We start from the raw sequence: 27,854 nt of genomic DNA, 5'->3' as shown, positions 1-27,854 counted from the left end.
AGCAAACACCGAGCACCCGAATGGATGCAAACGTAGACACCGGGCCGAGAATCGAGATCCGCGGACTGCTCCGGCGGAGGACGCCGGGGAGCCACCAAGGGCACGGCGGTCGCCGATGGATAGAAGACTCTCAGGAGGTTACTCCTGAGAGCATCCTACAAGGACCCGTTGTCCGAGCAAATGGATTGACGAGCACGAAACTTCAGAGGACGACGAAGAAAAGGTAATAATGATGATGTTAATGAGTAACTGTCTTCCATCGTACTGACTTTGTCTCTTCTCCGGCTAAATGTCTTGTTTTCCATTACCATTACTGTTTGACGACTTAAAGCCTTGACAATTCAGATCATTTCAATTTAAAATAAAATCAAACGTACTCACGATACTGTATATTACATAATTCACAGACAGCTATTACAGCATCGTGCCATATATTCCACACACAAATGTATATCCAATATCTAACAATCATCCCATCCCATCGTACTCCTGCTAAATACATACTTTACCAATCGTCATCTTCCGGCTCATCATCATCTCTCGATCTCATCCTACTATGTCTCGCCTTCAATGCCTGTGCCAAATCAATACTCGCACTTGGCTGCGGCGAAGGCGTCGGAACCGGCTGCTGCACAGCGATAGGATTAGCCACGGCTCCGTTAGTCTTCGCGGCAGCAGGTGGAGGCGGCGGAGGAGGTATGTATGCCGCTGGCGCGGACTTCAGTTCTTCGAGATACGCGGCCGGGGTCCAGCCTTCGACAGAAGACCCTGGTTTCTTCGCGAGATACCAGCCGTTTCCTTCCTTGTTCAACACAATAACAATTTCGTCTTTGCGAATTGACAGTTGGTTTGATCCCTGTGCCTGGAAATCGAATAAGGCCTTGAATGTCGGTTCCGCTGATGGCGGCAGTTGCGCAGCTTGTGGGGGAGGAGGCGGTGGCGGTGGTTTAGCCGCAGTAGACGTATCTCGTGCGTTGGTTGGCTGGCGTTGAGTACTTGGACGAGCAGGAACAGGCTTTGCGGCGGTAGGGCGAACGACCTCCTGAGGCTGCCGGGGCTGAGGCTGAGGTTGCGGATGCGACTGGCGATTGGCGGCATTTGTAACGGCAACCGCTGCTGAAACTGCGGCAGCAGAAGCTTGCGCCTGTGGCTGTCGCGGCTGCTGTTGCGAGAGCTGATATGGCGCACCGTTGCCATTTGTCATACTGTTGCGAGCTGGAACTCGCGGGGTTGGTCTCGCCTGAGGCGTCACCTGCGCCAAGTGAACAGGCTTTGGCTGCTGTTGCTCAGCTAGTTGAGGCGAAGACAGTGCATATCCAGCCGGTGCATTGCCACCTCCACGTCGAAGCAACTTGCCTTCCGTGACAGGCTTAGCTGCAAGCGTATTCTTTTTCCGAGGATTTGGTCTTGAGACGCTATTAGCAGGCTCACCAGGCGGAACACGGACGGTGCCGCTCTTGTAGATGTCATTGCGTGGAATGCTTGGATCCTTCTGGAACTTGACGACTGCCATTTTGCCAGGCTTCTTGTTGTACTCCACTGTAGCTGCTATACGGAGGTTGAGACTGGGAAGAACCATCTTCAAGCGAGTGACAAGCTCAGTCTTGAAAACACACCACAATAGCGGGTCGGGTTCTTGCGGTGAATTGGCACCGACAGCAATCCAATCATCACGCAAATTAGAAAGTCCAATGTATTGAATCTGCCCAAGCGGAATTGCACGCTCAGTGTGGATAACCAGTTGCCGATTGAGGATGCTCTCCGATATAATGTAAAGTGCTTTCGATGTCAACACTATGATTCGCGGCATTCGTACACTGGTACGCCCAAGTTTTGCAATCAGCTGTTCTCCACGGCAGGAGAAGTGAACCAAATCCTTATTCGAGATATCCGCACCGTTTCTTATATACTCGCCTTGGCCACCAGAGTTTCCGATTCCTAGGTAATCTGCCATGAACCGCCGGGATCCCAGAATGGACATTCGTCGGCGCTCCTTGCGGCCACCGAGTACCTGATGACCATAATCTCTAGTCTGAACGAACTGATTTGATCCACTAACTCGACGCCATGCTCGCTGGATTCTGACTGCGCACTCGGTCTTGTACCGTAGGTAGTTTCGCCAGGCGCGCTGAATTCGAACCGCCATGTTATGCCAGTATCGGTCCCTCATATGTTCTAGAGCAAACAACGTTTCTGGGGTTTTGATAAACGCTTTCGTGACACCCATCTGGTATTCCTCTTGAGGGATCGACGTATCCTTCAAGATCTGGAGAACAGCCGATCTCGCATCCCCATGCCAAATGTAGTCACCAGCGTACGAGGTCTTTGGAGAAAGAAGATAGAATCGCTCAGCAAATTTCTCAAAAGTTTGACGATACGCGAAACCCGCACGTCGAATTCGAACGTTCTCCTGCAAACCTAAATACTTAATCTGATGAAGCACAGCCTTATCATCGTACTCTGTGGGCGACTTGCTCTGATTCGGCTTGATAGTACGAATGTATGACGGCTGGCAATTCATCAACGTATGGACTAAGTCATTAGCGGACTGTTTGATCTTGTCACTAGCGGTGGATGGCCGTCGCTTGGAATCATGGTCAACTTGGGCTGGAAATAATGTCGTCAGAAATTTGTTGCCACTTTTAGCGATTAGATCGAGAAGATCCTTGAGCATCTGATCCTTGTTTTTATCGGTCATGCCCTCGACTCGATACATGACGTCACCAGCATAATGCTTGATCAAGAACTTTCCCTGGCGCTGTTCGAAGTGAGGATTCGATGCAACTAGGGAGAGACGCTGCGTGAAAGACTGGTCAGCGGCACCAGAGTCCGCATGCGCAGTAGCACAAGCATCGTTAAGAGCGGCGAATACACCAGGAGGCCGCTTCTCTTCAATCAGGTCGCAGACGATCTTGTTGTTGAAGTAGTTGATAGGGGCCCACTTGATCTGTTCACGAACGTACTCCTCCTGCTCTGTCTTTAGAGTGAGCTGGATGAAAATCTGTTGTAGCTTCTCATTAACGTAGTTGATGCAAATCTGCTCGAAAGAGTTGTTCTCGAAAATCTCGAAACCGTAAATATCAAGAATACCAATGGTGCGGGCCGCTTCACCGCGAGTCTTGAGGGACACGTTCACTCGCTCCACAATCCAATCGAAAAGGTTAGAGTAGACACCCTTTGCCAACGCATCTCTGACGGCGCGAGCTTGTGTGATATTCAATGGAACTTCGTACACGGAGCCACGTCGACCTCCACGAGAAGTCTCCACGATTCTGGTAGTCAACGCCTTCTCGACTGCTGCAGCTTCGACCGCCATAAGATAACCAACGAAGTTCGGAACAGACATATCACGAATCGATGCGTTACCTTCTGCGTTCTCAATAAAGTCGATATTTCCTAGCCACAAAATAATTGCCAGGATCTTAAAGATCTCATCCTGTTCAGTAATATGTAGACCAATGACCTCCATGGCCGCAATAGTATCCTTGAAATCTTGAAGATCGTCGATGCCTTGAACGCTAGTACACTTTGACGCTGATGTATAGACGTACGACTCCGGCGGCTGGATACCGTACTGCTCCCGATACTTCTGAGTCGCACCTTTGGTGTATTGATAAAAAATGTGGAAGTTTCGTTCATTGTGGATCTGACCAACGACTCGGTTCTTTTCGAGAAGATAGTTTGTAATATTTGCACCAACTGGTTCTCCAATATTATTAAACTGAATCTCAAGATATTTACCATGACGGGAGGAGTTGTTATTTCTCAATGTCTTGGCGCAACCGAAGGATTCGAGGAGAGGATTGGTCGCTAGAACCATATCCTTGATCTCCTGAATTGACGACGATGAGTTTCCCGAGACGGAAGCAATATACTGCATAATTCGCTTGGCAGCTTCGGTTTTTCCAGCACCGGATTCGCCACTATCATTCAATCAGCGTGAAAACAGCATTAGTAAAGCATCACGGTCACATACCTGATAATGACGCACTGATTCTCATTGTATGATTTCATGTGATAGTACGAGGCTTCGGCGATAGCAAACACATGTGGGGGAACCTTTCATGCAGTTAAGCACAATGCTCTAAATAGCTATCAACTAAGGCAAGACTGACCTCCAAACGATTTTTGCCTCGATACGACTCGAGTACTGCATCGGTATAAATTCCAAGGTCGCGGAACGGATTAACCGAGATAAGCTACAGAGATTTATTTCAGCAACATTCTCCCTCAAAAACGGCGATAATTCCGGTCGAACCCGTCCGGCTGTGAGAAGAGATGGCGAGTGAAATACATACCACATGTCCAATATAAGTCTACAAACGCATTGCAGTTAGTAATCTGACGAATCAATTGGCCAAGTGCAGCGATTCCAGAATCGCAATAATCACATACATAGATAATGCCATTCTCGAAGCGTCTTTTCAAATTCTCATTAATGGCATCTTCGGAGACCTTGGACAGCAGTGTAAGATCCGATACACCGACTTCCTTTCGTTTCGTGGCATCGAACACGGCCTTCTTGACGGCGCCGCGCTTCGCAGACGGCTGCGTCGCTTGAGCCCCTTGTTGCGCCCTTCGACCGGCGCGTTTAGTAATGGCCATGGTGAGTGAAACTCGCAAGGCGCACGGTGGTGATAGCAGGGGAGACGGGAGAGCTGGAGATGAGCGCCGGAACTTGCGATGAATTCGCCGTTGATGACGATACGGGCCGGGCCTTGAACTAAAATTATGGGGAGAAATCTACGACAAATTGTTTGATAAAAATCACCTACCACTTTGAAGATTGCGCCCCATTATTAGCGGAGACAGGTGGCGCAGGTCAACTGCTAGAGAACTGCGTAATGCACAGCCACGGCTTACGAAGCCCTCCGCAAATTCTTGCGAGTTCGTGAACTTTGGCCACTCGAAGTTGGAGGACTTCTCCAGCCACGATAAGACAGACCCCTTCCGTGGGAAATTTTCCAATAGGTTCATCTATTGAGTTGCCATACAGCAATAGCTAGCATAGTTTGAATTATTCTGCCTCTAAAGCTCTAATCGATAGTAATAGACTGACTGTACAGCATATGCTTTTTACAACGATAATCACACCATGGATTTTGTAACCGTGTATCTCATAATTTCAACTCTCAAGATCATCCCAAGTCTATGTAGCAGTAATGCGGGATATTATATCTGTAATTGATTACTGAACAGCAATCGTGAGCATGTGTTCAGAACTAAGCATAATAGATACGCGGAATTTGGAGAAGGAATTCCTAAGACGAATATTACTGTAATCTTGTGCGTGTAAACCTGTCAAAAGAACTTTATGATTGTGGGTTAGGGGTACTCCGCCAACGGAGCCAGCCGGGAAACAGCTCACACGAGCTGCAGACCATAAAAAGTGATTTATTTTCACCAAAGCAAACAAGACCGCCACATCACGCACCACAGATATAAATAAGGAACACTTCCGGCCGCAGCTCGTCGAAAGTGAAGGGTTGTTTGTCATGTCTGAAGGACTGGCGTCTAATCACCATGCCCTGGTCGTTTCCGTCCAGCTAAATCAACCTGGACAAGCCGAGATTGACGGGCCATTTGATCGCGAAACACGGCGGAACGAGATAGAATCGCAGCTCATGCTCAGCACGTCTCCGATGTCGCCTCCTCCCCTTCGAGCAGAGATTGCGCAGGATTTTGAGCAGGTGGAGATTAGCGGAATGCAGTATTTTTACGAGCAAACCGTTGCGTCTCCTCCTTCGACTCCGTCCACGTCGGTCATGCCTCCAGCCGACCGGGAAGCGGACAGACGCCATGGAAATGGCAACTTGCAATCTCTAGATAACAGTGGCAGCCATCTTAATACACGAGAATACGCAATTGCTCCGAACAGCATGACGCAAACGTTTGAAACAAATAATCAGAGTAATGCCAACAATTATACACAGAGCAGCACTAGCATGGCGGAGCCGTCGCACATTTCAAGCAGCAGAATGTCATCTATAAGCTCGACTGCAAATTTCTTTGATCGGCCTGAGACGAAGCTACTGGTGCCACCTTTAAATTTTGCAATGGTTACGTCGGGTATTTATAGAAGTGGGCACCCCCTACCAATCAATTTCCCATTTTTGGAGAAATTGAAGTTGAAGTCTATCATGTGAGCTGCACATAAATGATGATAGCTTTAATGTCGCATACAGCTAATAAGAATTCAGATACCTTGGCGAACACGATTTGCGAACGGTTAACGTGGAATGGGCGTCAAGGAATGGTATCAAAATATTTCATTTCCGAATGGAGAACTGCAAATTGCCATTTGTGGAAAATGATCCAGAGGCAATTGCAGCTGCGCTGCAGGTAGTTGTTGGTAAGTGGCAAGTACTCCGCTAGTCACGCCATAGGCGCTGACCTTACATATATAGATTCAAGAAATTTTCCAGTTCTGATGCATTCAAACAAAGGCAAGCACAGAGTCGGAGTCTTGGTCGGCGCTATGCGAAAACTTCTGCAGAAGTATGTCGATGGTTGTAATGAGCTGGCGATGGTGTGTACTAATTTGATAATAGATGGAGCTTTGCCAGCATCTTTGATGAGTATGGTCAGTTTGCTGCTGGCAAGGAAGACAGTGATATTGAGGTAGGTTCTGATGCCCATGACTGGTTCCTTTCGCTGACATGTAGCTACAGTTTATCGAAATATTCAATGCTGATTTACAATATGATCCGAAATATGCTCCATCGTGGTTGCGATAGTATAATAGTTATGTACTGTATGACAGTCGCTTGACCGCATTATTATTATGGATTATGTTATTTGCATTTTATTTGATGTGCTTAACGGAGTTCTAGTTTTGGATGGATATGAATTGCATCAGTTACGGTTATGATCGACATGTGGGAATTTGGTAAATAAATCAATGTACATCTACGCACGGTATCTATCACACATGGATAACGGTCTGGGCCTGCCGGATCTGGTAGACGCGAACATGGTTCAATAATTGCTCGCGGAACCGTGGTTCGTACTTCATAAATAGAGCGCAGGCGGATACCAATTACTGCCAGTTTGATAACTTGCCTTTGGAGGTTGTAACAGTAGAGATGGATGTGTCAATTACCGTATTAGATAGACCAGCTAGCTGGCTGGCCCGTTGTGATTAGGTTAGTTGTTTGTAATTTGTCATATTCTCTTTCGCGCTATTACGGATTTGATGCACTTCCGCCAGTCAGAAGTAAAAGCCGAACATATTTACCGACCAAGGTGTGAATTGACTGAACACTGTTACCCAGATCCGATCAGTCGCGAATCGTTTCTCGGTTAAGGGAACGCGTAGCGTTTGCAGCTCGGATCACTCGTATTCGGGATATGATAAAGCGTGCGACACCATTCCGGCAATGGATTCCGCACGACGATTGCCGACCACCACAACCCTGGACCCTGAGTTGCTGTTCCAAACTAAACTAGTGCTCGCTCTATCCAAACCACCACCCCTTAAATCCACATCCAACAATCCTTTTACGGCGACTGTGCACAGGACCATCCCACCTGTCGTCCAGTCTGAGCCAAAAGAGCCATGTCGAAGTATCTGCAGCTGATAGCACACCCTCAGGAGCTGCGCGCCGTTCTTCAATGGTAAGTCACGATAGTTGGAGTAATTTCCTCTAGCTAATCACTTCTAGGGCCATATGGCACGAACCCTTGTATCCCAGAGACCCTTCTAAGGAGTCTGATAATCTGAAACGATGCTACGAATTGCTGGGCTACACGTCACGAAGTTTTGCTGCTGTTATTGAGGAGTTAGCTCCTGAGTTACGCGAGGCGGTATGTTCATATATATTTAGTTATTCCGTGGGCACTCCGTTGTGATGAAGAGTAGTGATGAAGAGTAGTAAATACAGAAGCTCTTCCTATCATCGTCATAAAATTGAACTAATTCTTTCGCCGATAGGTCATGCTTTTCTACCTCGTCTTGCGTGGGCTGGATACCATTGAGGACGACATGACGATTCCCAATCCTGTTAAGTTGCCGATTCTCCGAAGCTTTCACGAAAAACTCACAAAAGAAGGATGGACATTCAACGGCAGTATGTGCAACATCTTATCAACTTGAGTTCGAAACAGGAGATTTTGGCTGACATTTAATGACCCAGGCCAGGAGAAGGACAAAGTTGTACTCGAGGAGTTCGACAAAGTTATTCACGAGTTCTTGCTCCTAAAACCAATATACAGGGATATTATTGCAGAGATGACAAAGAGAATGGGTAATGGTATGGCTGACTATTGCGAGGATGATGATTTCAACAAAAAAGGCGTCAACACTCTTAAAGAGTACGACTTGTACTGCCATTACGTGGCCGGTATTGTTGGTGAGGGCTTGACCCGATTGTCGGTCTCTGGTGGATCAGCAGATCCTAAACTGTTAGAGAACCCACATTTGTAAGTCGTGGCATCAGTTTTTTCATTTGACTGGGCTCTGATTTTGCTTAGGCACAACTCAATGGGTCTCTTTCTTCAGAAGACAAACATAATCCGAGATTTTCACGAAGATTTAATTGATAACCGAAAGTTCTGGCCAAAAGAGATCTGGTCAAAATATGCTGACTCGATGGAAGACTTTGTCAGGCCAGACTATACCGAGGCTGGGTTGCACTGCTTGTCGGAACTGGTTGCCAATGCTCTTGAGCATGTTCCCGACTGTCTCTACTACCTTGCTGCAGTTAAGGAACAGACCATGTTCAATTTTTGTGCTATCCCGCAGGTGATGGCAATTGCTACACTAGAACTTGTTTTCCAAAACAAAAATGTCCTTACCAGCCACGTCAAGATCAGAAGAGGCACATCGGTGATGGTACGCGAAAGTTAATTCAGCGAGTACAATTGTAGCGTTTGTGCTAACTTCTGTAGCTTATCATGCGAGCTACTAGCGTCCGGGAAGCGTATAATATTTTCCAAGAATATTGCCATAAGATCCAAGCCCGGAATACCCCGAAGGATCCTAACTACATGCGGATTAGCATTGCCTGTGCTAAGGTGGATCAGTTTATTGAGACTATGTTTCCAACGAGGAAAGGAGCGAAAGAAAAGATCGCAAAGCAGGAGAAACCGGAAGAAGCGGCGTCGACCACAGAGCTGTTGACTGTTATCCTTCTCTTCGGTGGCACTCTGCTAATTACGTCCTCGCTCATGGTATGTCCATCTTGTCTTCAGCTCATGTTTGCATGACTAAATTTTGTGTCTAGCTCGGCGTAGCGTGGTATTTTGGCGCACGGTTTGATCTGGCATTTGCGGAGATTAAAGAGAACTTTTTGGGCATTGCGGATGCGACGCGAGACGAATTGTAGAAACCTATTGATTAACTTTAGCCCGAGCTAAAGATTTTGTTTGCTGTTTCCTTTCTAGATTATTTTGTTGATTTCCGCGGCTGTGTATGAGTACTTAATAAATCTATTGTCAATTTTAGTGTACACAACGACCTTTTCTAAATGTATATTATATCCGTTCAAGCCAAATATGACAGAACCATGAATTAACAATTGCTGAAAGTATGAATACATGAATATTCTCCGTATCCTTTAAATAAGATGAGGATAGATTCTACTTCTTATCTGTACACAAATCGCCTGTGGTTTGTCCAAGATTTGATTCTGAAGCCTATATGCTGTATTTTCTGTACCTCTGATCTTGATCTCCGCGCCATCATACAATCTATATATCTTCGATAGCGACACCAAGAATCCAAATATTAACCGAGAAGAATATTAAAGTTGCAGCGAATATGCCGGGGACGAACGTACTGTTGCCGAGATACTCTAGTTCGAAACCCTGTTGTAACCAAAGCGCCTGCGATCACATGTAAGTTAGCATTATTTTTCAGGCCAAGTCAATCAGGGCCATGACATGCCTGAGCAAGAGTCCACAATATCAACGCCCATATTCCGAGCCACTTATTCTTCAACATGGCCGATGACGGAAGGTAAAAAGGTAGAAGCACGATATACCACATAAAATACTGACTAGTGCAGACTTTATTGAACGTAACGAACGCGAATGTTTGCACGAACATTGTTTTTGCAAGATCTTTCTTTGCCAGCATTAATGGGAGGAAGATGCCAGATATAAATAGTTGTGGGAGAAATGCAAGTGATGGATATGGCGACTCATCCACACTTGGTGAGGCGGAGATGTAAAGTAGGATGTTGTATGGTGAGAAATTGTGGCGATGGTCGGATCGGGAGAGGTGGTGGAGATATGTATGTAATAAAAATGGATGGCCGTATCTGCCAAAAGTAAGTATTACAATTCCAGGACAGAAGACCGCGCGAATATATCTCACATATAGTACATAGCGGCCGTCAAAGTAGTGAAAGTTATAACGCTCGACAGCGCAAATTTAACTCTGTCTTTGTTAACCCAGCGAAGGATACCGTTGCCTAGAATGGACGGGCTGCTGTCTAGAGCCCATAGTATCGAAGGCACGTATATGATGGGGTAGATCTTGAAGTGGACGGCATAGCCAGTCAATAACCCCGACAAGACGATCTGTTTTTCATAGACAGCCCACATCAACGCGATTACCATTGCCCCTAGCAGACCCTCCGAGCTTCCACGAGTGCTGATAGTCGCAACCATAGGGTTCAGCAGCCACACAGACGCAAACTTGAGAGCCCGATCATTCGATAACCCACGTAACTGGAAAATTCTCAGCATGAGCCATCCAGCGACAATATCACCCAACGCGAACAACAACTTTCCGAACCAGAAATACCGCGTAGTTGGCAATAACAGCCATGCTAAGATTGGAGTATACCGGTAAGTTGCGCGATCATAGGGCGTACCACCTTGCGCCATAAATTTCGACGCGTCGGTAAACACGAAGTAGTCAATATCCGTAAACCTGATTTCCGCGTGCTCATCCTGATAGACACCGTAGAAAAAGAAAGCCACGCGCATTAGGGCTGCTGATATCAGCAGCCTTGCCGTAGTTAGCTTCATCTTAGAATATTCCAGCTCAATCAACTAAGTGCGTAATTGTCCTAAGTTTATCGTTATATCGTGTGAGAGAAAGTATACTGAGATGCATGGATATGCATCCAGTATCAAACCAGTCCACTAAATGTCCTGAAACCATGCCTATTAAACTGTGCTCGAACTTGAACAAATAACGCAATGTGGACAAGCATCGCACGAAGTAAAGTAAATCAACACTAACCTTCGTTGAGGAGAATGGACAAATCGGGACCGTACGACTGCGCTCCAAGAGGGACCAACTGGTGGATAATTCGATACGTATGATTAATGCAACAAGTTTTCGGGGATATCAGGTAGAAGCTCTCCTCGCCCAGACCTTATTCCAGAGAATCTCATTGCAGGCGTGCATTTTTGGGTATTGGTACTGTCGCCGGGTAACCAGTCATCGAGTTTGAAATTGCACCCCCTCCAGTGAGCCATAGAGCAGCACGCTAGTTCTTAGTTTGAGGCTCTACTAGACTACTGCTAATACGTTCTTAGAATGTGGTTAACATGTTCTCGGATAGTCTTATTCGTATCTATATCTTTTTTGCCGCGTATTTCGCTCTACTCAACCGTCCCGAACCAAGAGCTCACAGTGTTAAACTCTTAATGCGGCGGAGAAATCTTCATCTGTGGTCTAGCCATCGTGTCTGGTACTATCGAAATATTGCTATGTCTACTCTCAATGATATCATTGTGATATCTCCGCCCGCCCGTAATATAAGCATAAACATATATAGGGCCCGAGTCGCCCGACTGGCTACGGAAGTGACATACAAAAACTTTAAATGTAATCCCAATATAGCTACATGTTTGCGGTGTGTCGGTAAGTGGCTAAGTGCAACCGATAAAACGAAAAGGCAACAAACGATAAGATTTGCTGAGATTTGCTGCTCGTCGCCAATTCTCATAAATAGTTAAAATGTAAGCAATCAGCACGTGCTCGGTCCATGCGGCGGGTTGCCCGACCAACCGTTAGTACCCTGTTTCTTGTCAACAAAATGTCAGGGTTTTGCCCCTGAACCTTAGTTGACTGTATTCTCTCCTGCCGTTTATGCACACGGTCGTCTTCCGCACCACAGGCTTCCAACTCCGTCGCCGATCATACTGCAATAGTGTAGAGCTATTGTCCACGAAGTCGACAGTATTTGTTAGCCGATTAAGTCGAATTAATAAACATGTCACAGCAGAAGAAACGGGTAACTATCGAGTTGCCGCATAGTGCGAAGATCAGCATGCCTAATCCGCCATCAACGCCGTCAACAAACCGGCAAGTTAACAAAAATAAAGAGAATATGGTCAAATCAGGCACGAAATTGGTGCTACTTGTGTCTACGCCTTCGTCGCGACACGCGACTTTGAGTTCAACTTTCTCAGGCAGGAAAACCGTCTCGCCGACTAGTAGTAAAGTTGTTGTTTCTCCAATTCGGAGCATTAAGCTTACGTCGCCCGCGAAGAGCAGTATGATACCACAACCGTCGGACCCAAAGTCCATGTTAAGAGTGAAAGCTCAGAGAGATGCCAATCTTGCAGTTGCCAATTCTGCAAAGAAGGACAAGGAAAACCGTGCTGTGCGCTCGCCAATGAAATCAGAACTCGGAAAACCTCAGAGATTATTCTCATACCCAACAACGCGGACACATGAAGGTTTACTGTGTATGAGTGGAACCTTGCCAAGTAGACAACGATCTCCAGACAAACGGAGTATCGTGTCGAGCCAGGGAGCTAGCGCAAATAAGCAAGAAATTGTATTGGGATTGAAATCGCCAGCTAAACGACTTGGACGCAGCCTCTCATCGAAATCTTTAAGACAGTCACAAAATCGTGCATTGATATCAGCGAGCACTACGTCCGCGACTGGGTCGCCCGCGACCGATAGGAAACTAATAAGTCCGGTGATGTCACTTTCCTCAATTGAACGTTCACCTCCAAGGATGCCACTTTTATCTAGATCCCGAAGTATTACTAAGGAAAATATGAAGGATATGAAGGTGTTGGGTGAAAGGACGATATTGATGTCCGACGAGGGCGACGCTGATGACCCTACAACAGATGAAAGTGAAGAAGACGAATCGATGCTAGCCACTCCAAGTAAACGAGGAGGTGACAATGAGATGCACCTATATAACGAGATTGAAGATGACGATACGGTTGTATTGGAAGAAGCACTCGAGCAGCTCGATATCGATAGAGGTCCATCATTTTCTTCAACGCCGAAAGCTGCAGCAGCAAGCCGTGACTCGAACGATAGGCCAACGCCTACTGACAACGTTGCTGCCCAAAAGACTGCAAAGTCAGAAAAAGATGTCAAGTTGCCAGTTGAGGGTTCGACTTCCAAAGTTCCAATCAAGGCACCTCACATACCGACTCCGTCTTGTAAACAGCACTTTGTGAAAGCAGGTTTGACAGCAAGGGCCGTTTCGGATGGTACTCTCAGTGCGCTCGATCCTACTCAGCCACGTGCGCGAATTCCAGTAAGGCATCATCACCCAGAATCTCAATCTTCTTTGGCTGCTAAGGAATCACCTGCCAAAAGATGCATGAGACCGCTGTCGGATGTTGTCGCCTTTCTGGACATTAGAACGAGCGAAGGAAACGATGCATCGGCAGCATTTGGACCTCTTTTACACAAACTTGGCGCAAAGATTGTCAAACAGCCGTCTCGAAACATAACCCATATTATTTTTAAACAAGGTACTCCTAGGACGCTGCATATTGCAAGGGATATGAATGTTCCTTGCCTCACGATATCGTGGATTGTCGAGTAAGTGGTGTAGCTTCTATGGCATTGACAATTATAACACTGATGGCATTTCAGATGTGGAAAACAAAACTCAATGGTAGACGAAGCGGCCTATGCCATCGAGCTAAATAGTTTGCAGCCTCCATACCCGTCACATCCGGTTCGTCTCATCGTTGCATTCAATAGCTGTGATCAATTGCTAACTCATTGCAGAAGAAAAAATCATTAGAGCCGAAAATACTTACGCAGGGCCTTGACGGCGGAAATGAAAGAACTTGTGTGGAAAATAGGTCGCCGAATGCAGGCAAAGAAGTGGCAATATCCACAGGCGCCGATGAGCTGCATCTCGGTGTTGCTGCCGTAGGTATGCTGCGACTGGCACATATCAACACGACTGAAATACATGGTACGTATGACCCGGTCATTTTTTTAACTTCGTTAAAATGGTTGACTAAATAAACTAGTTGAACGTCGGAAGAGTCTAAGTCACGCGCCAACTGTGAGTAGTCCGCTTGCTCGACGAAGTTGGAGTGTACAGGACTTTAATAGTGACAGTGAGAAGGAGTAGCTTTTTGTAGGTTTATTAAGAAAGATTTAATATTGATAAAGCTAATAATGTGTTTGGGTGATTAGGTTGAATTTGGACACGGTTAACAATTTAGTGAAACTAATAGGCAATGGTAACGTAATGATATATAACTACTTGATTCAACGCAACAATGATTGGAGATGATAGTGATACTGGACTTAAAATACACGTAAAACAAACGCTACCAATGAATAGAGTTAAAGGCTATCATAACCCACAAACGCAAACACGCCAATAAAAGAACCTGTAACTATACTATATATAATTCACATGTCTGGAAGCCAACAAACATAATCAAAGGACATATTCAAACGACACAAAATCGCCAGGAGGGGGTATGTGGAAATATCCTCTACTCCATTACTGCGCTGGGTAGAATTTGCCGAGCAGGTATGTAAATTCGATTGCTGACTAAAAGTTGTGATGTTAATTTTAAGGGATCAGGATATAAGCAACGACTTTGCTGGCGATGCAAGTTTAGCGTTTGCGGGTGAAATATGGCGAATTGCTCATGTACGTGACACTGGCATCGAGTACCCATTCACCGACACCGAGGTACTTATCGACGGCGTATCGAATATCGGATGATCCAATATCCTCAGTCTTGATTCTGCATCCAACATCAATAATTAGTCCTGTTGTTTAATTATACATGAACGAGCAGGCAATGGAACATACACTAATCCTGTTGATCGCTTGACTCCCGCGAGAACAGTTGAGACAAGAACCAAGTCAAAAGATAGGTGAATTATTTTTCCAAACTAAGCCAAGCCATAAATGTTAGTTTAAGTATGTCTTTCAATAGTCACGCAATATGCAGCATTGGCAGTGTTGCATGACGAATTGCTTAAACTGATAAACGAAAATGGGGCGTACTGTCATGGTGCTCGTGACAACCTCGTACACAAAGAAGTACTTTAGAATCGATAGTAATGCTGCCAACTTGAAACGATCGGAGTGTTCTAAAGGAGGTGACGAATTATAACTCGGTCTTTGATGCGGAGAGATGAGCCCAAATTGATTCTCACGTGGGCCCCCCCCCAAGCTGGGAGTGACATCAGGTTTGCGCGAACAATCTTGGGTTAGGGCTAGCTAATTGTATAATTGTTTGAGCGCAGAATGTTTGAGAATAGCGCGTATTTCGTAGAATGAAGCTTTTGAGTCGACGTGTCGAGAACTCTACGAGCCAGTTTTGCTGTTTCCTCCAGGTCAAGGGATGCATTGAACAGATCCGTAAAACACAGCCATCGAGTCATGCTGCTTCGGAACATATTAGTTGCATCCCTTGCGGTTTGCGTGTCGTCTCCATTTGTCTCAGCCTGGACATTCTCCAATGCGACGTTGGCTATTAACGAGCGATCAGGTACGCTCGAGACGCGACTGTGAGTATATATGCCCTTGATAGATCTGCGAGTATGCCGGCGGTAATTGATAATTTAGATTTTCTATGTCAGTGCCACTGCCGGATATTATGTCGCTTCCGAGCAGTGCTTTAGCGCGTCTTCGATTCACCGTACGGAGTGACTTGACGCCTGATACCAATAACAAACCCCATCAAGCGTATGCAATTATTGAGGATCCTGTTACTAAGTTGGAGTCGTCGTTCGCAGTCGACGTTCGGGAAAATGGTCGTGCCAGAGTGGATATTGTATGTCTGAGACACAGCAAAGCAATTCTGCTATCTTCTCAGATCGATTTAGGAACGTCAGCTTGCTAACCAATCCTACAGGACTACAAGACGATCCCTACAGCCCTGCTCGGTCCTAACAAGCCGTTGACCATGACAATCGTCCTAGCCTCATTCGGAACCGAATCTCCTCTCAAAGTTGAGATCGGTCAGATCCAGCCCGTCTATAATGGGCCCGCGCCAGCGGGGCCCCTACGATTTGGTCCTAAGCCTGAGATCACCCACCGCTTCCGACCGGACCCCAAGTTCGTATCGTCGACCATCTCTTTGTTTTTCAGTGCCATTATCGTTTTTGTGGCGATTGTACTGATTGGCAATGTAAGTGTCATCTGCTGTTGTGTGTTCAGCAGATTATTATTAACTGAGGAATATATGTAGTGGCTATACCTAGGGGCCATGCCCTTTAAGCTTCTCACAGCTCTCGCCAGCTCGCCATTGGGCCATCTCGGTTTTTTCACATCCATTGTCGCCATGGAAATCGCTTTTTTTAAGTACTATCTTGGATCTACGATTTTCAACTTGATTGCGCAGGTCTCCGTGCTTGCTCCTATTGCATTTTTGTCCGGTAGTCGCGCGTTGCGGGAGGTTAGAAGCCGTCGTTTGAAAGGTGAATGGTAAAATAGCGAAGATTAATAGGCCTTAAATTTTGTATTATAGTTACATTGAAATGGAATGTTTTGAGTGCGAAAGGACTTAAAGCTGTGAAGCATGGTCTGAAGAAACTTTGAGCAAATTGGTAGATTTTATTTTCCTTGACCCGCAAATTATAATGGCGTGAGAAGCATAAACATATACTGTAGGCACAAAGTTGTCGATTATGGGATGATTCGCGTTGGGCTATCAATCCGGACTTTGCACTATGCCCTACTCTGCGTACTGTCGCAGTCCTCTACGGTAACATACGCCCGGCAACTCGGAATTCAGGCCGTACATCACTATACATAACTATTCATTGTATCCAGCATGGCTAAGTCAACAGTTTTACCACCGCCAATTAAGCGTGGCACACCGGCTGTACCGCCATCCGCACCTCGATCACCACCGCAGCCAAAGGTCTCCGCGGCAGCTAATTCCAGGATGACTGGGTACGTTATATACTGTGTCCAATTTGATTAATATTGGAATAATGGAAAGCTAATTGTCAATGCTTTAATAGAATTCGTATGATAGTAATGTCAGTTCCATTACTGGCTGTGTCAAGTTACATTTTATACAAGCGAAGTGAGTCTTCCCCTTTCTAAAGTCAGAGCTAGGGTTCAGGATGAGTGCGAACAGGATTGAAATGCTAACAGTTGATGTTTTAGTGGTCCTAGGCGAGGAACAAAAGAAACAGGAAGGATTTATCTCAGAAGACGGAATTCCTGTGAAATTTAGCGACTTAAACAGTGATAGCAAGCAGAGCTAGCTGCTGTTGACAGATACTTCACATGAAAAGTGAAAATTTTTGTATATATTGACACGCATAGTTTGTAGAGAGATACCTGTACATATTTGATTGGAGTTAATCTAGGAAGGTTCAAATAAATCAATTTACAGACATCAATTGACATTAATTCACCCTTCACCAGGAAAGGTATAATAAATTGTCTAGAAACACACCAATGCAGATCCTATTAGACTAAGCAGACAGCTCCTCAATGTAAAAGCCAAACAAAAAGACATCATAAAATACCCAATAGTAATTTGAAGAGAATATACGCCAAACTTATGACAAAAATATTACAACCGACAACCGATTAGAGCGTGACTATTCTAAATACTGTGAAACTATTTCAAACCCATTTATATCTAAGAAAGTAAATCTAGTCATAAAAGACCAGAGTGCGGACTTCAATGCTCTCCCTTGTAAGCGCATTTGGCTTTGATGTGGGATCCTCGAACGCAGTGTGCGGAGTTCTCTTCGCGACACCTTCCAAAGAGTCGTAGCACTTGATGAACACCTCCTCATCGGCGTTCATACCGGACAAGTAGTAATACTTCTGGTTCGGGTTATGCTTGACCGCACCTGTCGCGCCGGTGCGTTCCCGGTACCGATGTTCGACTGAGACGATGTCACCTTGGCTCATATCATGAGCGTCGCCAAGAGCAAGGGGAAATTCCTCAACTGGACCAGTCAGTGGCTTCCAGTAGTTGATAATCTGGAATCTTTTCGTGAGCAGCACATCTGCCTCGTCTGGGCAGTGAATTCGAACACGCTCTTCGGCGGACTGCGGAGTCTGATCTACGTGAACACTCATGACGGGATTGCGATAACCGTCCTTAGAGCGGATAGTATTGTCGAAAATGACAACCTTTGACGCACCGGTCACTTCCTTAATGGCATTGATCACTCCTGGGTAGTACTCCTTCTCAATGCGCTCAGCATTTGACCAATCCTCGAATGCATGATAGCGCCTCTCGAACTGGAAACCGTTCTTGTCGAGAGTGAAGTCTTCCTCACGACCCCGAACATCAATGATCTGAACTTTTTGGCGTAGAACCTCGTAGTTGCGGGTCGGAGTGCCTTCAGGAACGTCGTAGACGATATTGTATGGAATGGAGCCGTCCTTGGGAGGAGCATAGAAATTGAAAGTCGACTCGACGACAGCAGGAGCGGGAATAGTCTCTGTGATAGTGGCCATTGATGCTGTAGAATTCAGGTCGCAGTTAACGAATTGAAGATGGACCGATGCGTGAGGCGGCTGCACAAACGAGCAATAGACCGAAAAAAGGGGGTAAACGGTCGATTTAAACTGACATCAGTGGCCCTACGATGATGCCGCAACAAATTACAAACGAATGACGAAGGTTCCAGAGAACTTGGCAGAACGGAGAGACACAGAAGAATAAGCTGAGGGGTGGTCGAGGTTGCCTTAGTAATCGCAATTACCAAACCAACGCGCGGCTGCGGAGTATGGCGAACCCGGGCGTATCGGAAGATTAGACGGATACGAAAACCCCAGCTTGGGACCGAACAAACCGCCCTGACGACTTGTAGGCAATTCGTCTCCACGGTCACAATTCGTTCACATACAATAATCAAATCGGGTTCTCTTGTGTAAAATGCAGCTCCTGTAGGTTAACAACATATCGCAATCACAAGAACATTACCTCGGCTGACGTCACTAGACTTTCCTGATACGCGTTTGCCACGGTTCGCGCTTCTTGAGCCGCTCCGAATTATATCAATTAATTTTTCGACACATCCGATCCCATTAGAGTTCCTTCATTACTAATTCTTATGCGCATAGTGACGGCATCTCGCATTATTGCTCAGTTATTCTGACATCTGTCCGTCTACATCCAGACATGTCCTTCCTCTGGCGAAGGATTCGACTAGCCAATTCCGAAGTCGCAGTTGCCCACGATGACAACACCCCACCTCCATTTCCAGCTCTCGACTCTGCTCAACGTGCGAATGTGCCCCAGATAGAGATTGATGGGAGTGAGGAGCACGAGGAGCACGAGGAGCAGTCTGGTGTGGATGAGTCTCGAGTTATCGCCGTCGAGCTCAACAAGACCGATATGCCACCGCCGCGGGAACCTCTACGGCAATCAGCTGATGCTCCACTACCACTGTCATCTGCACCAAGCAAAGGTCCGGCGTCAGTTGTTGCGTCCGCGCGTGCACCGTCAACTTCACAGCCTAGCACAAGACCTTTCTCAGTCTCGGAACGGCCTCTACCAAAGTTCAATTTCTCAAACGTTGCTCCGACAAGGAAGCTTGCCGCACCGTCAGTGACGGCTCCGACTACACTTGGACAAGCACGTCGGAGACGGGAAAAGGTTGCTCTTGATCCTGGGTTCTCTCAGCTAGACTGGGCGATATTGAAGAATAGTGGGAAAGATCTCAGCGGTCGTCCCAACGGGGTGGCGCCTGTGCAGATAACCGTCGACGAATTAAAGCTGCATTCAACACAAGAGGACGCTTGGACGGCGTTGGGTGGGAAAGTTTACAATATTTCGCCGTATATGCGGTATCATCCTGGTGGTGTGAAAGAATTGATGCGATGTGCCGGGAGAGATGGAACGAAGCTATTTAGTAAGGACGTTTCATTGTGGACGTGTTTGGAACATTCTGACATAATTCTAGATATTACGCATGTGTGGGTTAATTATGACCGTATGTTGTCAAATTGCTTTGTGGGATATTTGGTTTCTGGAAGGAATAGCTAGTACTTGCAGATAGAGTGCGATCTTATTCGGTAGAAACATCGCGAACACATATTATAGCTGTGACTTCGACTTGGATGCAATATGAACTGGGTGCATTACGACATTTGTACATATTTTAGACGAAAATTTAATAGAAACAGGAAGTCGGATAGAGTCTAGCAGTGGTATGACGTCTCAACAATATAGAGCAAGTACATTATTTTATGCATTAGATGATAATATGGTGCACTGCTTCCACCGACTTTGCCGCAAGCATCCAGTCCAAACCGCTACTGAATATAGAGCCCTAACTACACAAGCGTTCTTCAAAACAACGTAAATGTAATTGTTTTGACGGATACGCGAAAACGGCAAGGGCTGCATTATGGAAGCCAGCCACGTCGTATTATTTGCAACTTGTGCGACGAAGGCGCAACGCTGCCCTACGAAAGGTTCACACGGAACTATAACACAGTATCAAGCAACTTCCCGGTCCGTAATTTCTGTGTACAACCCACTTTGCTGCCTGTACCCACCAATCCTTGGATTCAACTATCTCGGAACAAGGCACTTTGGACACGCAATAATGGAGGACCCGGCTGATGCCCCTACACCGTTCGCGAATGTCGCGGCCCAGACTACGTTGTTAGCGCAGGTACGTTTGCTCACGCCATTAATTCAATGGACTGTCTTCGAAACTGCTCAATGGCCCACGATTGTGATGATTATCGATAACTAACAGCGAATTCATAGCGCTATCAATTCTATCTTGATCAGTCTACACCATTTGTGTTTTACCGATGGGTTGGTTCCGCGACTCTTCTCTTCTTCTTCATGCTGCGCATTATCTTATCGCAAGGCTGGTACATTGTGTGCTATTCTCTCGGTATCTACCTCTTGAACCTTTTTCTTGCGTTTTTGCAGCCAAAGTTCGATCCTTCGCTCGAGCAGGACATGAAGGAGCGGGAATCTGAGGAAGGCGGTGTCGGCGGCGAACTGCCAACGCGACAGGACGAGGAGTTCCGGCCATTCATTCGACGACTACCCGAGTTCAAGTTCTGGTACTCGGCGACTAAGGCCACTGTTATTGCCTTTGTGTGCACGTGGTTCTCGATTTTTGACGTCCCTGGTGAGTCGTACTTCCCATAAACTTTTGATAGTATTACGTACTGATGATTAAGTCTTCTGGCCAATTCTCCTGCTTTACTTTTGCATTCTTTTTGCAATTACTATGCGCCGACAGATTCAGCACATGATCAAGTACAGATATCTGCCATTCGATCTCGGTAAGGTGCGGTACGCGCGCCGAAGTAACTAACCATGAAGTTGTCAGAAACACCTCTTTTTGTCCCACACACATTTGCCATCACATCTCACTGTCCAAGGGACTTCCTCACGCATATCTTGTTGAGTTAGGACTACGTGGCTGTACGAAAATGCCGTTGTTCAATGTTTCTTTCGCAGTCGTTTTTAGTTTGTACATTACAGATGCACTTTTCGCATTACTATCGATTTCTACCGACTTGCCAAAAATTTAGGAAAGGTGTATCAGTCGGCCTCATCGCCTGCCAGAATGGAGTTGATATAGTCTGATGGTGGTACAAAGACGTGTTAAATATTTCGCGATTTAAATCGTTTGTTCATTAATGTAAATGGCGTTGAAATACTAATTTAATTTGTTTGTATGTTTGTAATTACTATGAGATATATATCACATCGTGGCCAAATAGTCGTGTGATGAAAAAGGATGGGACGTTTTTATTTTATCTTTGTTTAACGCTCTGTTTGTCGATTTGATGTCATAATTGCAAATAAGTTTATTCGATTCAGAGCTGAAGGTGCATAACAAAATGTAACGATCTCATGGACGATGGCTACTATGTTGCATTGATTTAAAACTCTAGAATAAACACATTCCAGCTATCATACAATCATACTCCAACTTTGATCGCAATTGCTCAGCAATATCCCCGCCCCCCCTAACGTCTTCCGTTTCATAAACCACCGCTTGATCTACTGCCTGGGATCATTTATTTCTAAACGAATACAATCTCGTTACCCCACCCGCAAAGGTCTTCACCACCTCCGCATTGACCTCTCCACCACCCCATCCCGGCCGGTTTCGTCTCGTCGACGCCGTGCACTCGCACACCAGTCGGCCTCACGACATGTCCCGCAATAAAATAGTCCAAGACACAGACTCTGACGCGTTACTATCTAAGTTTGCCGCTGAAAGGGCAGGATACTATCATGATCCGCTGCTCAAATTATTCCTCCCGTCCAATATTGATCCTGCGCACGTCCATAAGCTTCCACTGTTTAATCGGGGTTAGTATATCTCAAGTATAAGCAAAACGTCGTTGAAGAAGAGGGGTGCTAATGGTGCGTCGCAGGGACGTACGTGCGAGTTATGGCAGTGTCGAAGTTAATCGACCAATTCCTTTCGACGACAAGCGATACGAAGAAGCAGATTATTTCTTTAGGTGCAGGATCTGATACACGACCATTTTATCTTCTCCCCAAATTCCGCTCGAATTTGATATACCATGAATTAGATTTCGCAGTGTCTGCGCGGCAGAAAGCGGAGCTCGTTGCAAAGCATGCGGTGTTAAAGGATGCGATACCTGGACCCGTAGAGTATGACGTTCATACACCTGACCTTCCACAACGGCCGAGAAGATGGTCGGCGGCGCGATCATTCGTGCCCTCAAGGGAGCCGGCATCTCAATCTGGACATGGGCCGCATCACCTACATTCTAGTGGCAGCATTAATACCCATCCAGGACACAATTCACTTTCACAGGCCCAAAATCCTCATGGGTTCGAAACACCACTGAAAAGTCCTTCGTATTATATTCACGGCGTCGATCTCCGCCATTTAGTGACTCCTGCGTCGGTGCAATTGCCAGGGATTGACTTTTCATTACCCACTCTCCTCGTCTCAGAATGCTGCCTATGCTACCTTGAGCCCGATGCCAGCGACGCCGTTCTTGCCGCCTTCATCAAGGCGTTCACATCCCCTTCGTCTTCAAGCCAACTTGGGATAGTATCCTATGAACCATTTTCGTCGGACGACCAATTCGGCAAGGTCATGATTCACAACCTCGCCATTCGTGGCATCTCGATACCAACGATGATGGCATTCCCAACATTACAAGCGCAGGTTGCCCGCTTGCGTGGATTGGGATTTAAAGCGGCGGCGGCTGGAGACCTGAAATATGTGCATGATTGGTGGATAAATGGGGATGAGATGCAGAAGATTGACGCTCTGGAATTGCTAGACGAGCGGGAAGAATTTGATTTACTGGTTGCGCATTATGGCATTTACTGGTGTTCTACTGTACCCGAATCGGATAGTTCAGATTATAAGTTTGAGGGACCGTTCGGGGGATGGAACGACTTCCCGAGACAAATCTAGTGTTATGTACGATGCTATCTACAATCTACATCTGATCAAGCATATCATGCACTTCGGACTCACTGACCACGACGTCTTCAATAGCCTCCGCAATAATCTCTTGCCATCTTGGCACACTCAAAACTGCGTCCCGGTCAGAGAGGATGACGCCGCACTTGACCTTTGCTTCACTTGCCGCGTCAGAGATTTCTGGATCGGTTTCGAAACCCGAAGCGAGTTTCATAGCGTTTTTGTAGTAAACCTCCGCGTTTTTGCGTAAAATCGTCCGGTTTTTCTCTGCCGAGGGGTAGATCGGAGCGAGATTTGAGCGGAGGATGTCCACGTCGCCACGTGTTGTCCAGATTCTGATTTGCGTGAGCTTTGTAGACGGAAGCGATGCGGCACCGATGATTATATTTCCTGCTCCCGCTGTCGGAGTCGTTGCTTTGAGAAGTGAAGAAAGTGCAGACGGGAGGAATTGTGATGCGAGGGTTAGTGCGCGCCAGGCTAGGTCGCCGTTTTTGTCGCTCCAGGCGAGGATGCCGAATTGGGTGAACATGTCTGCTTGGGCTAGATAGCGTTGGCATGTAAGCGGCACGAATGAGAGGATATCACGTAGCGAGATGGATTGCGGGCCCGTGAGCCCTTCGGCTGGGAGTAATTCAATGCTGAAGTCGAGGACGGGCGTCGGGGGTACTTCCGCAACTGGTGTCCACAGGGTGCTAAGTCTTTCGAGGTTGGCAGCCGGTCGCCAGGACTCACCTGTGAAGGGATAGCCGCTGACAATAACATAACGTGCCACGACCAATGCCGAATCTTGTATATCGCTATTTTTGATGTCAAGTTGTTGTCGATTCGCAATCAATGTCGCGATGCGCTGCATAAACACAGTCCCTGCCCTCGCCAACCCCTCGGCATCCTCGCCCGGCCCTTTTGAAGTAACTGAAAACGACGAGGATATCGTATACACCGGTATTAAGCACGCCAACTGCGCAGTCGCGGTCTCGAGAAGAGAGGTATAAGTAGTCGGTTCAATAACAGTCGCATACTCCTCTTGTTCCTGTCCCTGATTATCGCCCTGCTGACTGCTATTCTCGGCATCACTAGCAGCATCATCAGTCAAGCTCGCGAGATCTTGACGTTGCTTATCGAGCTCTGATTCCTGGGCTATCCAAGCTTTTTCGAAAATTTCCATGGCCGCGCGATATGGCGCTACCGCGTACTGATCCTCGGCAATGCTTAATTGTACTTGCGCCATATTGAACAGTAGATCCGATGGCGGATCAACCCGTGTACGTTGCTTGAGCGCAAGCTGCAATGCGACTTCATGGTCTTGTAGGATTTTCGACAACACCGAGACGCGTTCTTGCCTTTTTGTCGCCGTTATCGCGGCTATCGACTGTTGCTCATTGTGCGACGGATTAGTGAGGACGGTGCGCAAGTAAAAGAGCTGGTAGACGTGGAATTCGAGGCGACACTTGTTGTACGAGGCGTCGAATGAGTTCGGGAATTTAGATAAGCAAGTATCGTAGAGCTCTAATGAATGGACATAAAACCTGTGAGCCTGTGTCGCGAATTGTTCAGCATGATACTAGTAATACGAGCTGTGCATTTAATGCTAAGCATACTTTATCTGGATCACTCACGACCCATCGATCGCCGTGCTCTTCTTCAACAGAGCTGATGTAAAGGAAATCGTCCTCAGTCTGCGGAATAAAGTTTTTCTTGGACGAGGACGACTTTTTGGACGGTCGTTGCTGGTCACGGTCGCGCTTCGACTGAGAGAGCGATTGCTTCGGTTTGCGAGGTGGAGGCATTGTTCCTGCGAGTCAGTCTGTCCTTGGCTGAGTCCAGCGATTAATGGTGACGTGTGACTCTTAAGACGATGAAACATGCGTATTGGACGGAGGCGTTGTGGGTTAGGGTAATGTACTAACAGATCAGCATTTGTTTTAATTGCAAGTTCGCTCTTCAACCTAGACCCGATCCGTTATCCGGAACGTTTTCCGTCTTTCCAGCTTTGTACTACAACAAGTTTTTATTTTGGGCCGTCATCGGTGGCTTCCTCGGCACGTTCCCGGTCATCTATATCCCGGTTGTCAACAAAGACGTATTCAAGCATCTCGGCCTTAGCTGGGAATGGGGCGTCGTTGCCGGCGCTTGCATCATCTACGTAGTTGTCGTGGAGAGTTGGAAAGCAGTCAAGCGTCGCACGGGCTTGTGGTCTGGCAAGTTGACGCTAACACCAGAGGTCTTGCATGCGATCGAACACGGAGCGACTGCAGGTTCGGTGTCAGATATTAGTACCTTGTCGTCGAGCCCCAGTTTGTCTGATGGTGGATATATTGTGGGAGTGGGATCGGAAGAGGTGCCCAAGCTTGCCGATCAGAATAAGGAGAATATCGAGTTGGTGAACGTGCGCACTCGTCAGCTTCCTAAGAAGTGACTGATTGACCTTCTTCTTCTGGTGACAAAGTTGATTGTTTCTTGTGATCGATTAACTGATCAACTAATTGAGTGATTGAATGTTTAACTGACAGAATCGACATTGTGAATGTGACAGTTTTTGGATTGTTGAGGATGGTATACATGTGATTAGCAATTAAAAGATATTATTTCCGATAGTTATACTGAATTGGAATGTAGATGGGATATTATATTTGCGAGATATTTTTTTTAAGTCGAGAAATATATATTTTTAGAAAATTTGTCATGACACCAACTTATAGAGGGATATAGACAGGTTTAAAGAATGTTTTGAATTGGACCCGCTGGTGCTTAGAACCGGGTTGCTGAAGGACAGCTATTTACGCCATAACTGGCGCACATAATCAACCCAAGATAAGCTGACTAACAATTAAACTCACCTAAAGTGTTACCAGAAGACAATGTGAAGATAAAATATAATACCGCAATTATCTTTAGCGCATTTGTACTAAATAACCATCTTACTAGCCATGAGATAGTTCCATACAACTATGATATGACTGAGATAAACCGACTTGTACTGCAATCACCAACGCAGCATGATTTTTTCCCAGCATTGCCGCAACGGAGTCTAAGAGTTGCTAATGCTCCCTCAGGCTATGAGTTTGAAGTGCATTTCCCGATTCGGTTCAGGGTTCATGGCATCACAGAGATCTCGCGCCTGGATTGGAGTAGCTTTATAACCTGACGAGATATTATAAATTGTCGCGCATGAATTAGTTCAGCTCGCAGACTTACATTTCAGAAAATATAGTACTTTTGCGGAATTCAAAACGACCTAGCTGTAACCATACATAGAAGTAACGGCACCTTACACCGAACATTGCCGAGAATTGGCCAAGCTTTAATTTTAATTAAACCAGTTGATTCAAAACCCTGGAATATTAAAGCTTAGTTGCTCAGCATCTGATCAATGTGTGCAAGTTCGCTTGAAATGTGTCCAAAAATTGATTGACCATTGAGGCATATTTACAGCGGCTTATTATAGATATGTAACGCAATCTGTTGCTACGGTAACCAGGGGTACTTAGATTGATAGCTGTCATATAAGTTTGTTATGCCTAATCGATCTGCCACAATTTATTACAGGACTGGCTAGGCAAATCCTGTCCCGCAGAACCCAGACAACACAGCTCGAACTAAGGAATACAAACAAGCAATATCGGTACAGAAGATCAACTAGAATTTTGCTCTCTATGAAATTAGCAACAATCGTAGAATTGCTTCATTTGGGAAGCGAGGAGTGATACGGCTGAATCATGTTGCTCCATTCGATGAATATGTATATAGGCTGGGAGACGTACTTTGTTGGCAAAGATCTTCTTTACTGTATACAACAAGCAAAGTGCTTGACTTGTGCGACCCTCCGAAGAGGTCGTACAGATCGTATCACGCTAACCCGTTAATTTCTACCAATTCCCGGAACGATGGAGTCACGCGGTCAAGCTACGCCATTATAACATAAATGTGCAAAGGTAACCCTCTATTCTCTCTCTCCTTAACCATCCGCGTTTCCCCTTCGTCCCTCGTCTTGTCGTCGATCTCCTCTTCCCTCGCCATCACGCGAGACGTGTCTCTCGCAGCAAACGCACACAGACAAGCGCAGCCCACACAAAGCCGCTTCACGCGCTTCACAACTCCAAGCCACGTTATAGCCGCACAAGAATGGAGGAAGGAGAAGATCAGGAAGGAGACGCAGCTATCGAGGGAGAAGCAGACCCAACCGTGACCGAAAAGAAGCGAGGTGGGAGGAGGAACCTGAACAAGGTGTGGGATGCAGGCGACACGAAGGGGCTTTCCAAGTGTGCGTTTTGTAATCAAC

General features: G+C 46.3%; 14 protein-coding genes across 14 annotated transcripts; 9 read left to right on the top strand and 5 right to left on the bottom strand.

Moving 5' to 3' along the window:
* Window positions 1–366: 366 nt before the first annotated feature.
* Window positions 367–4,686, bottom strand: V1513DRAFT_242515 (P-loop containing nucleoside triphosphate hydrolase protein). Its single transcript, XM_066894448.1, has 5 exons — window positions 4,396–4,686; window positions 4,299–4,316; window positions 4,116–4,199; window positions 3,977–4,059; window positions 367–3,923 (listed from the first exon to the last, which is right to left on the bottom strand). Exons 1-5 carry the CDS (start codon window positions 4,603–4,605, stop codon window positions 506–508), a joined length of 3,813 nt encoding a protein of 1,270 aa, XP_066751142.1. The 5' UTR covers window positions 4,606–4,686; the 3' UTR covers window positions 367–505.
* A 1,292-nt stretch (window positions 4,687–5,978) lies between these two features.
* Window positions 5,979–6,737, top strand: V1513DRAFT_384896 (protein-tyrosine phosphatase; the record flags this gene model as incomplete). The annotated part of the gene is made up of 5 exons (XM_066895192.1): window positions 5,979–6,142; window positions 6,201–6,352; window positions 6,408–6,498; window positions 6,552–6,621; window positions 6,672–6,737. The coding sequence occupies 5 exons, from the start codon at window positions 5,979–5,981 to the stop codon at window positions 6,735–6,737; spliced, it is 543 nt and encodes a 180-aa protein (XP_066751141.1).
* Window positions 6,738–7,477: 740 nt separating this feature from the next.
* V1513DRAFT_405394 (isoprenoid synthase domain-containing protein) lies at window positions 7,478–9,516 on the top strand. Its single transcript, XM_066895607.1, has 7 exons — window positions 7,478–7,617; window positions 7,665–7,806; window positions 7,934–8,069; window positions 8,136–8,421; window positions 8,473–8,833; window positions 8,890–9,171; window positions 9,225–9,516. Exons 1-7 carry the CDS (start codon window positions 7,559–7,561, stop codon window positions 9,324–9,326), a joined length of 1,368 nt encoding a protein of 455 aa, XP_066751140.1. The 5' UTR covers window positions 7,478–7,558; the 3' UTR covers window positions 9,327–9,516.
* V1513DRAFT_452481 (PIG-M-domain-containing protein) lies at window positions 9,414–11,378 on the bottom strand. Its single transcript, XM_066899127.1, has 4 exons — window positions 11,195–11,378; window positions 10,319–11,103; window positions 9,887–10,262; window positions 9,414–9,825 (listed from the first exon to the last, which is right to left on the bottom strand). Exons 2-4 carry the CDS (start codon window positions 10,975–10,977, stop codon window positions 9,691–9,693), a joined length of 1,170 nt encoding a protein of 389 aa, XP_066751139.1. The 5' UTR covers window positions 10,978–11,103; window positions 11,195–11,378; the 3' UTR covers window positions 9,414–9,690.
* A 688-nt stretch (window positions 11,379–12,066) lies between these two features.
* On the top strand, window positions 12,067–14,508 carry V1513DRAFT_452475 (uncharacterized protein). The gene is made up of 4 exons (XM_066899126.1): window positions 12,067–13,759; window positions 13,814–13,898; window positions 13,952–14,144; window positions 14,203–14,508. The coding sequence occupies exons 1-4, from the start codon at window positions 12,174–12,176 to the stop codon at window positions 14,304–14,306; spliced, it is 1,968 nt and encodes a 655-aa protein (XP_066751138.1). The 5' UTR covers window positions 12,067–12,173; the 3' UTR covers window positions 14,307–14,508.
* Window positions 14,424–15,360, bottom strand: V1513DRAFT_452473 (uncharacterized protein). Its single transcript, XM_066899125.1, has 3 exons — window positions 15,204–15,360; window positions 15,006–15,088; window positions 14,424–14,937 (listed from the first exon to the last, which is right to left on the bottom strand). Exons 1-3 carry the CDS (start codon window positions 15,207–15,209, stop codon window positions 14,805–14,807), a joined length of 222 nt encoding a protein of 73 aa, XP_066751137.1. The 5' UTR covers window positions 15,210–15,360; the 3' UTR covers window positions 14,424–14,804.
* Window positions 15,361–15,469: 109 nt separating this feature from the next.
* On the top strand, window positions 15,470–16,744 carry V1513DRAFT_487066 (uncharacterized protein). Its single transcript, XM_066900516.1, has 4 exons — window positions 15,470–15,709; window positions 15,768–15,975; window positions 16,057–16,332; window positions 16,393–16,744. Exons 1-4 carry the CDS (start codon window positions 15,582–15,584, stop codon window positions 16,630–16,632), a joined length of 852 nt encoding a protein of 283 aa, XP_066751136.1. The 5' UTR covers window positions 15,470–15,581; the 3' UTR covers window positions 16,633–16,744.
* A 233-nt stretch (window positions 16,745–16,977) lies between these two features.
* On the top strand, window positions 16,978–17,419 carry V1513DRAFT_427619 (uncharacterized protein; the record flags this gene model as incomplete). The annotated part of the gene is made up of 3 exons (XM_066896229.1): window positions 16,978–17,099; window positions 17,171–17,235; window positions 17,319–17,419. The coding sequence occupies 3 exons, from the start codon at window positions 16,978–16,980 to the stop codon at window positions 17,417–17,419; spliced, it is 288 nt and encodes a 95-aa protein (XP_066751135.1).
* Window positions 17,420–17,474: 55 nt separating this feature from the next.
* Window positions 17,475–18,898, bottom strand: V1513DRAFT_452467 (uncharacterized protein). The gene has a single exon (XM_066899124.1). It carries the CDS (start codon window positions 18,633–18,635, stop codon window positions 17,817–17,819), a length of 819 nt encoding a protein of 272 aa, XP_066751134.1. The 5' UTR covers window positions 18,636–18,898; the 3' UTR covers window positions 17,475–17,816.
* A 404-nt stretch (window positions 18,899–19,302) lies between these two features.
* Window positions 19,303–20,169, top strand: V1513DRAFT_427617 (uncharacterized protein; the record flags this gene model as incomplete). The annotated part of the gene is made up of 2 exons (XM_066896228.1): window positions 19,303–20,035; window positions 20,087–20,169. The coding sequence occupies 2 exons, from the start codon at window positions 19,303–19,305 to the stop codon at window positions 20,167–20,169; spliced, it is 816 nt and encodes a 271-aa protein (XP_066751133.1).
* Window positions 20,170–20,734: 565 nt separating this feature from the next.
* Window positions 20,735–21,466, top strand: V1513DRAFT_460632 (retrieval of early ER protein Rer1; the record flags this gene model as incomplete). Its single annotated transcript, XM_066899849.1, has 3 exons — window positions 20,735–20,803; window positions 20,902–21,277; window positions 21,330–21,466. 3 exons carry the CDS (start codon window positions 20,735–20,737, stop codon window positions 21,464–21,466), a joined length of 582 nt encoding a protein of 193 aa, XP_066751132.1.
* A 606-nt stretch (window positions 21,467–22,072) lies between these two features.
* On the top strand, window positions 22,073–23,698 carry V1513DRAFT_452457 (S-adenosyl-L-methionine-dependent methyltransferase). Its single transcript, XM_066899123.1, has 2 exons — window positions 22,073–22,476; window positions 22,542–23,698. The coding sequence occupies exons 1-2, from the start codon at window positions 22,317–22,319 to the stop codon at window positions 23,564–23,566; spliced, it is 1,185 nt and encodes a 394-aa protein (XP_066751131.1). The 5' UTR covers window positions 22,073–22,316; the 3' UTR covers window positions 23,567–23,698.
* On the bottom strand, window positions 23,515–25,403 carry V1513DRAFT_452453 (uncharacterized protein). Its single transcript, XM_066899122.1, has 2 exons — window positions 25,174–25,403; window positions 23,515–25,109 (listed from the first exon to the last, which is right to left on the bottom strand). Exons 1-2 carry the CDS (start codon window positions 25,360–25,362, stop codon window positions 23,592–23,594), a joined length of 1,707 nt encoding a protein of 568 aa, XP_066751130.1. The 5' UTR covers window positions 25,363–25,403; the 3' UTR covers window positions 23,515–23,591.
* Window positions 25,404–25,430: 27 nt separating this feature from the next.
* V1513DRAFT_466690 (uncharacterized protein) lies at window positions 25,431–26,254 on the top strand (the record flags this gene model as incomplete). Its single annotated transcript, XM_066900080.1, has 2 exons — window positions 25,431–25,441; window positions 25,490–26,254. 2 exons carry the CDS (start codon window positions 25,431–25,433, stop codon window positions 25,989–25,991), a joined length of 513 nt encoding a protein of 170 aa, XP_066751129.1. The 3' UTR covers window positions 25,992–26,254.
* Between the last annotated feature and the right edge of the window lie 1,600 nt (window positions 26,255–27,854).

The sequence above is a fragment of the Lipomyces chichibuensis genome, assembly GCF_038497645.1.
Source record: "Lipomyces chichibuensis strain CBS 12929 unplaced genomic scaffold V1513scaffold_48, whole genome shotgun sequence".
Lineage (NCBI taxonomy): Eukaryota > Fungi > Ascomycota > Lipomycetes > Lipomycetales > Lipomycetaceae > Lipomyces > Lipomyces chichibuensis.
The sequence above is the reverse complement of the archived record's forward strand: the minus strand, read 5'-3'. Positions and strand labels throughout refer to the sequence as shown.